Below are 15272 nucleotides of genomic sequence, written 5' to 3'. Positions count from 1 at the left end.
TTTTTCATTTATTTATTATTATTATTTTTTTGTTGTTTGCTTTTTTTTATTTTATTATTATTATTATTATTTTGTTGTTTGCTTTTTTTATTTTATTATTATTATTATTTTTTTTGTTGTTGTTGTTGTTGTTTGCTTTTTTTATTTTATTATTATTATTATTTTATTTTTACATTTTTGCCTGGATCAGAAAAAGGCTATGGCTGCCTTGCATTATGTGGCTAATACTAGTGTGGACAGGAAATTATGCTCCCAGATAGCCAGAGTACAAATTTATAGCTTCTGTTCATATACTCAATTATTTATTTCATTACTCTGGACCATGAAGTTACTGAGGGCTGGAGTGTCAGTTTCTATCATAATTCATTATCTAATTTCACCTCCTTTTAGCAAACTGCTGTACAATTGCCTGTGATCACATCAGATAACATTTTAGACAAAATAATAAATAGTGAATTTAACACTACCTACTTCAATCCATCTTTGCAGTACTGCAAAAGCTAGTATATAGCACTGCATGATAGGCTAGTTGTCTTGTTATATAACTGAATGTACTCTGACACCAAATATACAGAAAATACAAAAAGGCTAATATACTTTTGTTAAAAGATTTTTTATGTATATATATATATATATATTTAAGAGATTGTATTAAAGAGTAAAAACAGATAAAATGTCGGAAAGTTAAACTGGATATGGCAAATGCAGCAGAGCAGCAGCAGCAGCAGCAGCAGCAATGGATGCAAATTTAAATATGTATATTATAATAAATATGACAAAAAAAAAAATAAATAAATAAAGAAGATGGCAGTTCGAAACACACAGAAGCCAAAGGGGAAAAAAAAAAAAAAAAAGCCAGAAAATGAGAAAAATGTGTTTAAAATAAAAATTACGTCAAAATGTCAAAAGAAAGTTACGGCAGCCTACATCAGATAAAGGCAGGAAAAATTTAGCTAAATACTTCAAAATAGGGAAGAAAAGCAATTGTGCAATTAATAAATAATAATAAAATCTGAAGTTGGCAAAGTAAATATTGATACATGATCAGGTATATCATCATTAAGGGACTACACCTGACCATGCATCAAAGGACTGCGACACACACACTGACTATGTAAGAGTATATATGTACAATATAAGTGCTCAAAGTGAGTCTACAGACCCAAAAGAGCAGATGTATCATACAGACCAAGCCATTAGGCAAAAAGAACCTATAAAAACTAAGATAGCCTGTGCTGGTTTACTTTGTTATACCATATAAATAAACATATAATTAGCAATAAAATAATAAAAAATAAAATAAATATAAAATAAAATATAATTAAAATAAAGTAATAAAACGGAATATTTAAAAGAATGAACAAATTTATTATAATGGTTTATGGATCTGGGAAACTACTAGTAATAGTAGAAATGCCCAGCAACCATAATGAAATATATACAAATAGGTTAGATAGGTATATTGTAGCTACATCTGACAGGTCAGGTTTAGCTACAATATACACTACAATCTGAAGAAGGGGAATAGAGTAGTGCTAAGGCAATCTGAGGTTATGTATCCTGTACCAAAGTAGGTCCCTCGATATATGCCTCGTGTTTAAGTCAGTAATGGTATTATTTTTATAAATATGAAACTGAAAATGTCAAAGATAAAAATAAAGATGACAAAACAGTTAGCAGCGACAAACATAATACCCCCAAAGTTAGCCAATCTGTGGGCTCAAGCTTTCTACATTGTGGGGATATATAACTATACGTTATGTACAAGCCTGAATTTAAATAGATATCAACTGGCAAATACATTGTTAATATCATTATTGTTGTCAATAAGTTTTTTAAATTTCATGATATTCAGTGCTTTCCTAAAATGATGGTAAAGGAAGGCTGAAGGGAAACTATTAGTAAGCAGTTTAATTTGATAAAATCTTAAATTCTTAGGATCTACAACATTGAGTATCATTTATATATTTTCATTTAATCTTATTTAAATTTTATGTAATCTGCTTTTATTTTTCAGGCACTTTTTAATTTTTTTCATTGTAGCTACAGCTGATAGGTCAGCACCACTACCTATACACTTATCTAACCTATTTGTCTATATATATATTTGAATTAATTGTAATAATACAGTACTTTAGAAAATTATTTAACTTAGTCTATTTTATGTGGTGTTAATGCTATTGTTGTTATGTGAAATTTGTCATTATACGTACACGAAATTAAAAAGAACCATTTCTATAACAAATAGGTCAAGAGTTGTGTTACTACGTGCATGTGCTTCTTATTTGTCACAGGTTGCGATGCGCATTCAAGTTCAAACTTTTTTTTTATAGGGAACCAGTTGGTGAGATTTTGGCATTTAAGTACTTATTATCATCATGTCTATGTGGATGAATGGATTGTTATTAGTATTAACATTAGTTTTTTAGTTTCAATATTATTTTTAACTTTTATTATTAGATTAAACATAGGCAAATATGTTGCTATTAAATTGCACCTTTAGGTACGCATGTACGCATATCATTAGTCAGCACCATATAGACTTAATCTGCTTGTAATCATACAGTGGTATGGGGAAGGCTTATTAGCTACTAAATGAGTCTCATACGATCAAACATTAGTTTTTTATAGAAACAAATCTTTTTCAGTTATGATTTAATTTATCAATCAATTTGTATTAGATTATTTTAAAAATTATATTTCTTTTGTCTTTCAGGTTGTTAAAGCATATGATGAAGAAGATCAGTGTAATGTTGCTATAAAAATTATTAAAAACAGAAAACCATTTTTGAATCAAGCACAAATTGAAGTAAAGTTACTGGAATTGATGAATAATTATGGTGGTCCCGATAATTATACTCATGTTGGGAAAGACAAAATCGGTAAGCATATTTCTTAATGAATTATGGTTTTTTAAAATTTTTATAGCATAATATTTTAAAATTTACATTCATAAGCCTATATAATATACAATATAATATACAAACTATATGGACTATTTATGCGCAAAACTTTATTAATGCTGTTTTTCGTGTTTACTTAGTGCATGATGTGTATCTTGACCAAAGGTCATGGGACACTTCTAGTTATGCACAAAACATCTTTCTATTCAAAGAAATTAATAGCATGTTGGCTCACCTTTTTCCATAATCGCTTTGTCAATATGCTATGGCAGACTGCTGCTTTCTAGTAGAAAGCTACTGTTACTGTGCTTCACTTCCCCTTTCATGCATTTGTGTTCATTGTTCAGGCTAAAGTGGCCTTACTACAATTCTGTATTCTTACTATAGTTCTGAGAAACAACCAAAGAGACATACACCCACACCACAAACTAAAAACAGGAGATCACAAGCATTCTCTTTGAAGGGAAACAAGCATTTGTGAACTTCTGTTATTTATGTGTTTATAATTTTATTTTTATTTTGTTTCAAAATAGGGGTTATTAAGTTTATAGGAACAGAATAGCACCTTGCCTTATCTACAGCCATATTAATAGCATTAATTTACTGTACTTATTTTGTAGTTTTTGTTTATTAATTTCAATAGCTTTAGTGATATAACCCCCCCCCCCCCCATAATAAATGTTACATCCTGAAGAGTTTAAATATTACATCCCAGTTGAGTTGAGGTTAGGGCTCTTTGCTGGCAACTGCAGTGTTTCAGAGTTACTCTCAATTTCTAACTATTCATTCACAGTTCTTACACTGTGATACGGAACATTATTGGACTGGAAGGTTCCTGGGTTATCCACTGATCATCTTTATGCCCAAAATATTTGCACATTTCATAGTCATAATTTTCTGCAATCAGAGATATGTCTGCAGGAATAGTGTATCTTTTTTCTTGGACCACATTTTGCCTAGGTTATTGTGTTTTAAGCTTAAGGTGCTAATGCTTAAATAATTTTAGAATAGCTAATCACATTAAGACCTGAATTCTGTGTCCTGGGATCTGAATTTATGAACAGTGCAAATTAGCATGGTGAGACCTACTTCCATTAAATTTCCACAACATAATCCACATGGAATTTCTCACAATCTTAATGTAGGGTGCAATATTCTTGGTTACATGCACTGCAGTCAGTGGATCTAGTGTGCACTACAATAAATATCCCCAAACCAGCTTGAGACAGCAGACTCATGTAGTATGTGTAGTTCAGGTATCCTTCATAGAAACATGTTAATCATACAACAATTGGCATATAGCAAGGCTCGCTGGAAATTGAAAACCCACAGTATTAGTTTCCATTGTTCTATAGTCTAGGCACAGTGCACTTTTCACCATACCAATTGATGGTGCATTTGTTTTTGTTATCAAATCTTACAAACATGAAAATTATTGGTTTATGGTTCTCTTTGTATTGTGCAAAACTTGCAAGTTTCCCTGTGGCTATTTAAAGGTCAAAACTGAGATTCTCTAGAGTTTAATGTCGACATGAGATAATCAGCTAACTGAAGGTGTCAGCTCCTCTCAGTTAGTATTTTTTATTTGCTTGATTGTTTCTTGGGCTCAGTTGGATTTTTTTTTTTTTTTTTTTTGGCATTTTTCCAGTTGTTGATCTTGGAAAATCAACAATTAAAGTTTTGAGCACTAGAAAACATATATCATTTGGAAAAAAACTTTTGAAATGAATTCTGGGTTATCCACTGATCACCTTTATGCCCAAAATATTTGCACATTTCATAGTCATAATTTTCTGCAATCAGAGATATGTCTGCAGGAATAGTGTATCATTTTTCTTGGACCACATTTTGCCTAGGTTATTGTGTTTTAAGCTTACGGTGTTAACGCTTAAATAATTTTAGAATAGCTAATCACATTAAGACCTGAATTCTGTGTCGTGGGATCTGAATTTATGAACAGCATGGTGTTCATAAATTAGCATGGTGAACACTATCATCAATTTATGTGTGCTGAGGAGGTTTTCGGATTTATCCAATGCCATTAAAGAATGATCTCAGTTTGCATTATGTAATGATTGGATAAGTTTGCATTATGTAATATTTGGAGTTTTAGTTGAGTGTTGAGTTTGTCAAAGAGGAACATATCCTGATATCATTGAATTTCTATGACAGCAATTGAGGAAGATCACTAATAGGAAGGTAACTGTTGCATCATGGCTGTCATAATAGCAATAACAACAGTTTTGCATAAAATGGCATGATTGTACTATAAACATTTTTAATCAACTTATGGAATATAAAGATTTTGCACTAGCCAATACTGTATAACTAAACTGAATGAAAAAATAAATGAATGATGCAAAGAACTTTAAAGTACTGTTTATTGCATTTCATGGTGATATTACATAATTTACTTATGCATCATATGGCAGGCATTAATTAATTTGGAAGAAAGGTCCAAATTAAAACAGTGCCAGAAGCAATTTGAGAGCATTCCTGTTATAGCCAGATCTCCCATTTTTAAATTTCTAAAAGTTGGCAGGTATGTATGCAGGGAGTCTCTGGAAGAGACCAGTAAATATAGGATATAGACCATTGGGTAGTATTAGTACCGTCAAAATGATGCCAAGAAACTCATGTAAATGTAACACATATAACCCTAATTCCTTTCTTTATTTCATCTAAGTATATTTAGTCCCATATTAATTTAAGCTTTCTACAAGATAAGTGTAAGTTTGTTCTGTTATCCACTATTCTCGTACACAAGATTGTTCCATCATTCTGTATACAAGAAAATCTTGTATACAGAATAGATCTCCCTAATTTAAATATGTCTCCTTGTACATGTTTGCTTCAAGTAATTTATTCTAAATCTGATCATGTGCCACTGAGGTGCCAAGGATGGTTGCTTTCACTTTTCCATGGAATTGAATGATATAATAGCACTACTGGTGATTATTAATCAAATAGGTTTTGAGCTAATACCAAAGTTCCCTCTTAATGGATTTCTTAATTCAGAAGAAATTAAACTTTTTTTTTTTTTTTATGAGGCACCTTGCAATTTTAGGCTGTATGGTCGATTTTTGTATAATTTCTCTGTTTGTGGACCAGTTTGCAACTTTGTGTGCTGAAAAACTTGGAATACTTTGTAGGAGGGAACCATACTCTCCTGATCTGAGGTCAGCTAAGCTGCAGCCCTGATTGAAGAGGCCTTTAGACATTCCTGCAGTCTGCAACAAGACTTGAACTACATGTCTAAATGAGTAACAAGAGTTGAAACCATCATTATGTCACACTGACAGAGGTTTGAAGTAAGGGCAATATGAAAATAATTGGTTCCACCTGTGGATACCCATATAGTAAATTGGGGTCCATTTTTTGTTGTCTGAAATACATTCCTATATCTTACTGTTTGTAAACTATTTTATTTGAATAATTAATTCTCTCTCTCTCTCCCTCAAAAATGCAACCCTTACATTTCTGTATACATTAATTTAGTTTTAATGCTTAAAAGCAACCAAAACAATGTTATCATTTAATTACAATGATCAGCAGCACATTCCCAACTTTCTAAATACTCAGGTTCTTAAAAATAAGCAAGAAACTACCTGTTCGTTAGCGAGGAAATTTTCATTAGAAAAAATAGATCAACACAATGTGTGAAATTAAAATACCACATAATACTTATCTGGGATTTTCAGACTGACTCAGGATATTGGCTACTAATTTGCACAATGCAGTGCTGTGTTATGCAGCTGTGATTATATTACAATGTGTTAAAATCAGTGAAGGATTCAATTTAACTTGAAGATTGTCTTCAGATTCACAAAAACGTAGCCCTCATTTTAAACCCCAGACTTTAAAACAGTAACAAAGAAAAATGTGTGTCCAAAGCAATTTGGTGTAAGATAATCACTGTACAGCACTTCAGTGCATGATAGTTTGCTGTATGACAGTTCGATGTATGAGATAATTTAGTACCTGGTGTTTTCCTGTATGTGACAGTTTTGCTGTATGTTGACAGTTTCACAGTTCTGTATATGACAAAGCAAAACCCAAAATGCAAACTGTTAATATGCTGTGCTGTGAATGATTAATTAGTGATCATGGTATAGTTCATATTTTTATTAGAGCATACTAACTAACTTTTATTTTCACCATGTCTATCCCACCTCATGCAATAATTTGACTCCTAATGGATGGAATTTCATGATATTGTATATTTGGCTCTTTCAGAAAGGTTTGTCGAATCCTCCCAAATTTCATTAAAATCAGAGTAATAGAAATCTAGCAATAATTTAATTAAAAAATTTTTTTTTAAAAATTTATTTATTTTTTTTATCTATCCATCCACCCTCCATCATATAATAATGCAACTTCCAGTGGATGGATTTCATAAAATTTTATATTTGACTCTTTTAGAAAGATTTGTCAAGCCTCCACAAATATCATTAAAATATTAAAATTCTTCTCTGCCAAGGGTCTCATTAGTTCATTCTGACATCCATTTAGGCCTAAACCTTGAACAGTATTTCTTAGTTGGTATGAAAAGCCTAGTAGCTTCCAATATTAATTCCTTGAATGTTTCCCATTTAGAATTTGCTGTTGGTAACATCAATTGGTCTCACTGTATATAGAATTTAAAAACTGTCTGAGACCACTGTAGTCACCTGTACGAAAGCAAAAACCCTTCCCTTTACCACTGATGGTAGGTACATTTTTGAGTAAATCCCACATCAGTACACTGTGATCACTGCCACCTAGTGATTCCTTTATCTGCTGATTCTTAATGCATGAATAATCAGTGCTCATAATCAGATCAAGAGTATAGCTCCCTCTGGTTGCCTCTCAAACATGCTGCTGTAGAAAACAATCATCCAATAAATCTACAAAAGTGTTGCTAGTGTGCAAGTGACCAACCCACAAGTTCCAGTCTATATATTTCTATTTCTCTATACAGTTGTTGGTTATACTCATCAGAGTCATTAGGCCTATAACACATTCCTACTCTCTATTTTGCTTTCCCAGTGCTTGTCACACCAAACTGACTCAACACTGCACTGTCCACCCATGTAAACTGGATACACTTCCTTAGATTTTGTTTCTTAACTAACGGCATGATCTCTCCTCCCTTTCTGTCCTGTCTGTTCATCCTTTCTGTACACATTGTTCTACCAAATTTCAATTCTGCATTCCTTATATCTGTGTGACATCACATCTCTGATATCCCAGTAATATCTGCCTTTTACCAGCACCTCTAATTCATCAAATTTATTTGCTATACTCCTAGCATTGGTGTACATGCAAGTATACATGCACCTATTCCTACTCTTAGCTACCCTAACATAGCTCATATATTTACTTGTTCTGTGATGACTCCCAGCAGTTCTTTAAATCCCCAGCACCTTGCTTTCCAGGCTGCTGTTCATTCCATTAGAAGCGTACAAGAATCACTTTCACCTTTGCCTGCAGCTACTGTTGATCTATTAGTCTGTGACTCCTTTTAGCTAGCAGTTTTCTGACCAACCTAACACTGCCTCAATAGCATCAGCAAATATTCTTGCACACTTTCTATTTAAGTGTACCCATCCCTGTAGAAGCAGTCTCCTGTTAACAAGCACAGACCATGCTGAAAAAAATTCTATCCAATGAGCCTTGCACAATCTCTCCAGGGCTGAATTTGATTGACAAAGCTCTCATCATGTACTTCCTCCTATTTGGGCAGAATTGCAGACACTTTCAAATTTAACCTCAACTCACGACTTTTTTCAACATTGACCTCCTACTCTTAATGTCATTGGTGCTAACATGTACAACAATATCACTCTTTGTGCCCTTAAAAGATGATATGTGCTCTTTAACATTATCAACTTTTGCACCTGGAAGATATACCCTGGTCCTTTGTATCACTCTGACAAAATAAATACCCCAGTTTCCTCATAAGATCCCCAGTGGAAATTAGAAGAGCAAACTGAGAAATATACAAAACATTAGCTATACTAGATTCTGCATGAAACTGTTGAAGGAGAAGTAGCGTATGCTACAGAATTGACTACATACAACAAAACATTCAATTCTAATGACCCACACACATATTCCACTCCATTCCAGGCTATGGCTGAAAAGAGGACTGTATATAAGGAAAGAACATAAAGCCTGGAATGTTTTTGACAAAAATCCCATGTGTAACCTCATCTAGCAAAGTAAAAATCATTCAAATGCTTTTTACTTTGGTGTCTAATGAATCTTGCTTCTGCCTGAGCTCATTTATACTGGACGAGGAACAGTGAAAAAGCAGTTGATGTGAAATATTTCATGGATACATTTCACATCAACTAAGATACAAGCATAAAAATAGTTTTTTATTTTTTATTTTTCTCTCTCATGAATGCCCCAAACAAGAAAGGTTTCAGAACATATAGTACTTGTACCATGCACAGAAAATACTTGTTGACACGAGACTTTAATTTCTGTAGATTTTAGTAATTTTTGCGAAATATATGTGAAGGAGGCCTGTTCCAGAAAGCAGAAGTAGAAGGTATAAATGAGGGAGAGAGCAAGTTGATTCTGTGATAGTTTGGAGTTGGCCATTGAACGGATGCTGATTGGTTATTGTTTGTTGTTTGTTATTTGGTTTTTAACTAAGGCCATTTTGCTCCGGGATATGTGGTGGTCATTCCCTGACCTTTCCGCATCCTCTGTATTTGGTGGTGACGGGCTCGAACCCCGGTCTAATCAAGAAGCATGTGCTACGCACTACTGCTCCTTCCCACCTGGCTATGGAGGTGCTCCTGCTGATTGGTTATGACACATCTTCCAGTTCAAAATGGTTTGAAAGAGAGTGGGGGAATTAGTATTAGCCATATGGTGCAAGGAAGCCTGAGGCTCATGCTGCACCAGCCAAAAAAATAATAATAAATAAATAAAAATAATATAAAATAAGTAATAAAAAAAATACCTATATGACTCTCTTCATGTAAGTACCTGTTCATATTATATGCTAGTTTAGAACAACAGTGCTCATAGAGGTATCAACAGAAAAGGCATGCAACAGAAACTGAACATGTATGAGATATTCTTTTATATTCTCTTACTATTCTCCTACATGGAGAATAGTATGAGAATATAAAAGTCTCTTCATGAGTGGAGAGACTTTGCAAGAGAAGGGTCATTAATTAACCTGACCACAGCTTTGAGGTTTTGGAGATCCCACTACCATATGTGGGAATAGTATTCCATAGAGGTCAATTTGAAATTTTTACAAAGGAAGCAGTTTTTTAGAAGAAAACTCATGCTGAAAATGAAAGTGAAAATACATTTTTTTTTAATGTATTTGTAATATGCTTATGGGATATTAGAAATATATGATTTTGTCTAGACTAAAAATCTGAGTATCATCAAAGATGAGCATAGGAGCATTACAAAAAGACCAGGAATTGAATTTTGGAAGGATTGAAGTTAACTAATTTTTCTTCACCCAATTTGAGAATTACACAAAGATTAGCATTTAATGATGGTGGATGTTTGCACAGATAAGGTTGTTCAAACTGGAAGATGGAATGTAGTGTGCTGTCATAAACAAAATTATGAATAGGATTTATAATCAGTGGAAGAAGGTGATTAACATACAAAATGGAAAAAGGACTGAACCTTGGGGAATACTAGCATTAGTGGAAACAGAGAGCCACCTGCCACAGTGAGGGGTCAGAGAAAAAAACTGGATATCTAGTTTCAAAAAAAAAAAAGAGTTGGCAATCCATAAGACGGGAGTTTGTTTAGAACAACTATGTGCCAAACGTGATCAAAAGCCCTTTGAAATGTCAAGAGAAACTGCTTAAGTTTTACCAAATTTTTCATCAGATTTGTCCAAAGGGTGGGTAACAGAAACCAGGGTATTACCAGTGGTGTGACATGGATGGAATTCATGTTGGTATTATTAATTGTCCAGATAGAAGGTTTTGAGATAGTTCAAGAGTTTGCAGTTGATGGATTTCTCCATTACCTTGGAAAGATTATAGGGGGTGAAGTGCAATGGGGTGATAACCGAATGGAACAGATTTATCACCCTTGAATATAAGCAGAAGGAAAGATGCCAGTGGAATAACAAAGTGTAAAAATGTGACACAGAGCAGGAGCAAGTTCAAGAGCAAATGTAAAGAGGTGACATAAAAGAGGAGCACGTTTGAGTGCAGAGGTTTGGATAACAAATTGAGAAAGGATTTCAGGTACCAGAGCTTTATTGGCATTTAATCATTCATAATTCTTTTATGAATGATTAAATTGGGAGATGGTTTACTAGGATTATCAATACAGGAGTTAGCAGAAAAGTAGGATGCTAGTAAATCTGCTTTTTCTTTAGCCAAAGAAGTAGATATATCAGTTCGTAACAGAGGGGAAATTATAGAGTGACAGAAGTTGTGACCAATAGCTTTGGCAAGAGACCAGAACACTCAACTATTATTTGGACAAGTTTTATACACTTATCCTGTTCAAAATCATGTGTGGATTGATTAATAACTGTTTCAGAAATTTTCAGTTTTAGTTTAGGCAGAAAATGATGCTTGATTTGGATACAAGCCAATTGTAAGATGCTACATTCTTCTCTTGAACTGCCTTAAAACATTTATCGGAAAAACTAAAGTTTAAATAAAGGAGAAAATTTTAGGGTGAAATAAAGAGTTTCATCTCTACATAAATAATATCACTGATATGGTCTGATCATAAGATTTGAAACAGTAATCCAACTGAGGAAAGGAAAAATAGGAATCTCACAAATCTGAGATATTTCATTTTGCATTTCTATAATGTCATAAAAGACTGCTGTACAAACTGGAGCAATGTGGCATTAAGGGCAAGTTACTGCTATGGACAAAGGGATGGTTGAGTGGAAGAAGACAGAGAGTGGTTATCAATGGGCACTAGCTCTTTGTGTACTAGTGTTATTAATGTTAATCAATATTTATTAATGATATTGAAGAAGGTATATCAGCCTTAATGACTAAGTTTGCAGACAGTACAAAGGTTGGAAGGTGGTTAATGACAATAATCAGGGCAAGTTACTGAAACAAGGTCTAGATCAACAACAAGATTTAGGAAAATTAGGTCGATTGGCTGAGAAATGGCAGAAGTTTAACATTGACAAATGTGAGGAGTTGCATATGAGTAGCATTAATTCCAGCTTAATATGCAGTGTGGTATTACACTCAGGGTAGTGGAGAATGAAAAGGACCTGGGGATAATTGTGCAGTCAGATATGAAGTGTTCTGAGCAGTGCAGACAGACCACCAGAGTAGGTCATGGGGTCTTGTCAATGATATACAGGAATTTTGCTAGTAGGTATAAGGAGGCGATTATCCCTTTGTATAAGGCAATGGTCAGGCCACACCTTGAGTACTGTGTACAGGTCTCGAGGCTTCATTTTAGGAAGGATGTAGTTCTGCTGAAACAGGTGCAAAGAAGGGCAACCAAATTGGAAAAGGGAATAAAAGGGTGGTCTTACCAAGAAAGGCTTCAGTTTTGCAAATTGCAACATCTGGAGACTTAAACACCTGCAAGGAGATCTGATTGAGGTGTTTAATACTTTGAATGGATTGAGTAAGAATTCTTTCTCTTGCTGAGACTACATGAGGGGACAAATTCAAGTTGTGTGTGTGTGTGTGTTGGCTGATGCTTTTTTTATAAGCTTATTTTCTTGCATCATTTCCTAATACAGGCTGGCTTTGATTAACGCGATTAATTCGTCCCGCGAGTGCATCGCGCAAAACAGAAATGCGTTAATCGAATATAATAATCAATAGGAAAAATTATAATTGGTCCTTGACCTTCTGGAATGTCCATAAAGAATTTTAAAAATACCTTTTAAATAACTTTTTAACTGTATCCAATGTAAAAGATAATGAAAATAATAATGAAATTAAATGTTTATTGCATAAAACAGCGGTTCCCAAACTGTGCGCCGTGGAATATTTTAAATTTTCAAGGGAAACACAGCGATACCCGACATCTGTCAGACACTGCGCGAACTACTAGCTCGAGGTAGTTCACAGTTTAAGCATTTCTTATTAAGTTGTTTGGACCTAACTACTAAACGAAACTGTTAGGTATTTCTTTTGGTCTGGGTGCACCTTGAAAAAATTACTGAGGCGCTAAGGGTGCTGTGAATCGAGAAAGTTTGGGAACCTCTAATTTAAAATACACAATGAAGAAATGACTGTTGCGGAAATATTTGAAGTGTTGACTTTGTTTTGAAGTGTTTGAAGTGTTTTGAAATATTTGAAGTGTTGAAATAAATATTGCAGAGAATCTCAAACCTTTTGTTTGAGGTTCTCTGCGATACGAAAGATTTCATCTAGTTCTTTTACCGTTATCTCCTTTGCAGTAACATTTTCATTTGGCTCATTTAAAAATTTGAATTTTTATGCAAGTGTGTATTGACTTTATTAGCAGGAGACAAACAAGTAACACATCTTCCGATGGAACACACTGAGGCGGGCAGCAGGCAAACTTTTGTTTATTGCCTGTCTGACTCGCGGTAAGCTTAACGCACGATTCAAATCTTTTTCAACTATCGCATAAAAAAAAAAAAGAAAAAAAAAAAAAAAAGATCACTTTAACTGGAAATTTGCATCGTGTAAAGTGAAAAGTGGTATAATTTTTCAAATAGTGTTAACTGAAAATCGCGTTAATCGAACTCGCGTTATGCGAGGCCTGGCTGTACTATTCCTGGTCACACTGATGGCTTAAAATCAGAAACTGTGTAGGAGTAACAGCAGTCTTCACTGACACTATATTACTGAACAACTTCAAAAATATTGTAGCAGAACACAATATAACTAGTTTCAGAATGTATCTCAGCCATACCCATAAATGTATTACATATATTGATTCCCAAAGTCAACCAATGCATTCCAGACAAGACAAGGATTAAGAATTTAAAATATCACAGGAAAAGTAGGGCGATGACTGTCGTGCATAAACGGCATCCTCTTCTGATTTTACGGGTAATGTCTATCAGTAGTTCCCACAAATTATTCTGAAAACAAAATGTGTATGCCATTTCTAAAAGCTGTTCTGGTAAAAAAAAATAAGATTATTCCAAAAGGACACCACACCAGACAATTAAAGGAAAAGAATAAGGGATGAAGGACTGTGAGTAGTAGTAGTAGTAGTGGCATGTGATGCAAGAAAGCAAATGTTATAAGCTTATGCAGCATCAGCCAAAAAAAAAAAAAAATCACACCATTCCCTCCAAATGCCTGTCCAGTTCCTCCTTAAATTTATTCAACCTATCAACTTCCACGACAGATGGAAGTTTGTTCCAGCAGTTAACCACCCGCTGGCTAAAGGCAAATTTCCGCACATCTAATCTACATCTGTCTTTTCTTAATTTGAATTTATGCCCCCTTAGGTTTGTAATCTGAACAAGTGGAAGGATCCCATCAGAATTCAGCGTGCTCAACCCATTCAAGGCCTTATACACCTCAATCAGATCACCGCGCAGGTGCCTAGTCTCCAGCCACTGCAATTTGCAGAACTTAAGCCTCTCTTGATAAGAGGATCCCTTCATTCCCCTCACCAATCTTGTTGCCCTTCTCTGTACACGCTCAAGTAAATCTACATCCTTCCTAAAATGAGGCCTCCAGACCTGTACGCAGTACTCAAGGCGTGGCCTGACCATTGCCTTATACAGAGGGATAATTACCTCCTTTTCCCTGCTAGCAAAATTCCTATATATCATTGACAAAACCCCATGACCTGCCCTGGCAGCCTGTCTGCATTGCTCAGAAAACTTCATATCTGCCTGCACAATTACTCCCAGGTCTTTTTCATTTTCTACCACCTTAAGTGTAGTACCACACAGTTGGTACGTTTTTCTGGGATTACTTCTACCCATATGCAGTACTTTGCATTTGTCAAGGTTAAACGTCAGTTGCCACTTCTTAGCCCATCTGCCCAAATTATCTAGATCCTGTTGCAGTAGCACACTGCCATTACTGTCATTAACAACCCTGCCAACCTTTGTATCATCTGCAAACTTCGACACTAAGCCTGATATACCTTCATCAATATCATTGATAAATATACAAAACAACAGTGGACCCAACACCGAACCCTGTGGGACTCCACTAATAACATTAGTCCAAGAAGAGCAGCACCCATTGATTACCACCCTCTGTCTTCTCGCACTTAACCATCCTTTTATCCATTGTAGCAACTTACCCTTAATACTATTCTGCTCCAATTTGTACAATAGTCTTTCATGCGCAACAGTGTCAAAAGCTTTCCTGAAATCCAAATATATGATATCAAAATTATTTTTTCATCCACTGCACATCATAATATCCTATCAAATTTGTCAGACAAGACTTT

At 34.4% G+C, this 15272-nt stretch overlaps 1 protein-coding gene across 1 annotated transcript in view; it reads left to right on the top strand.

Moving 5' to 3' along the window:
* The window catches only part of LOC150080627 (dual specificity tyrosine-phosphorylation-regulated kinase 1A-like), a 332070-nt gene that overhangs the window by 169359 nt on the left and 147439 nt on the right, over positions 1-15272 (top strand). Inside the window, exon 4 of the mRNA XM_090380761.1 lies at positions 2717-2882. Coding sequence (XP_090236887.1) covers positions 2717-2882 — 166 coding nt within the window. The remainder of the gene's footprint in view (positions 1-2716; positions 2883-15272) is intronic.

Source organism: Mastigoproctus giganteus, chromosome 9, assembly GCF_048544385.1.
Source record: "Mastigoproctus giganteus isolate SK-2022 chromosome 9, ASM4854438v1, whole genome shotgun sequence".
Classification (NCBI taxonomy): domain Eukaryota; kingdom Metazoa; phylum Arthropoda; class Arachnida; order Uropygi; family Thelyphonidae; genus Mastigoproctus; species Mastigoproctus giganteus.
This window is presented reverse-complemented; position numbering and strand designations above follow the sequence as displayed.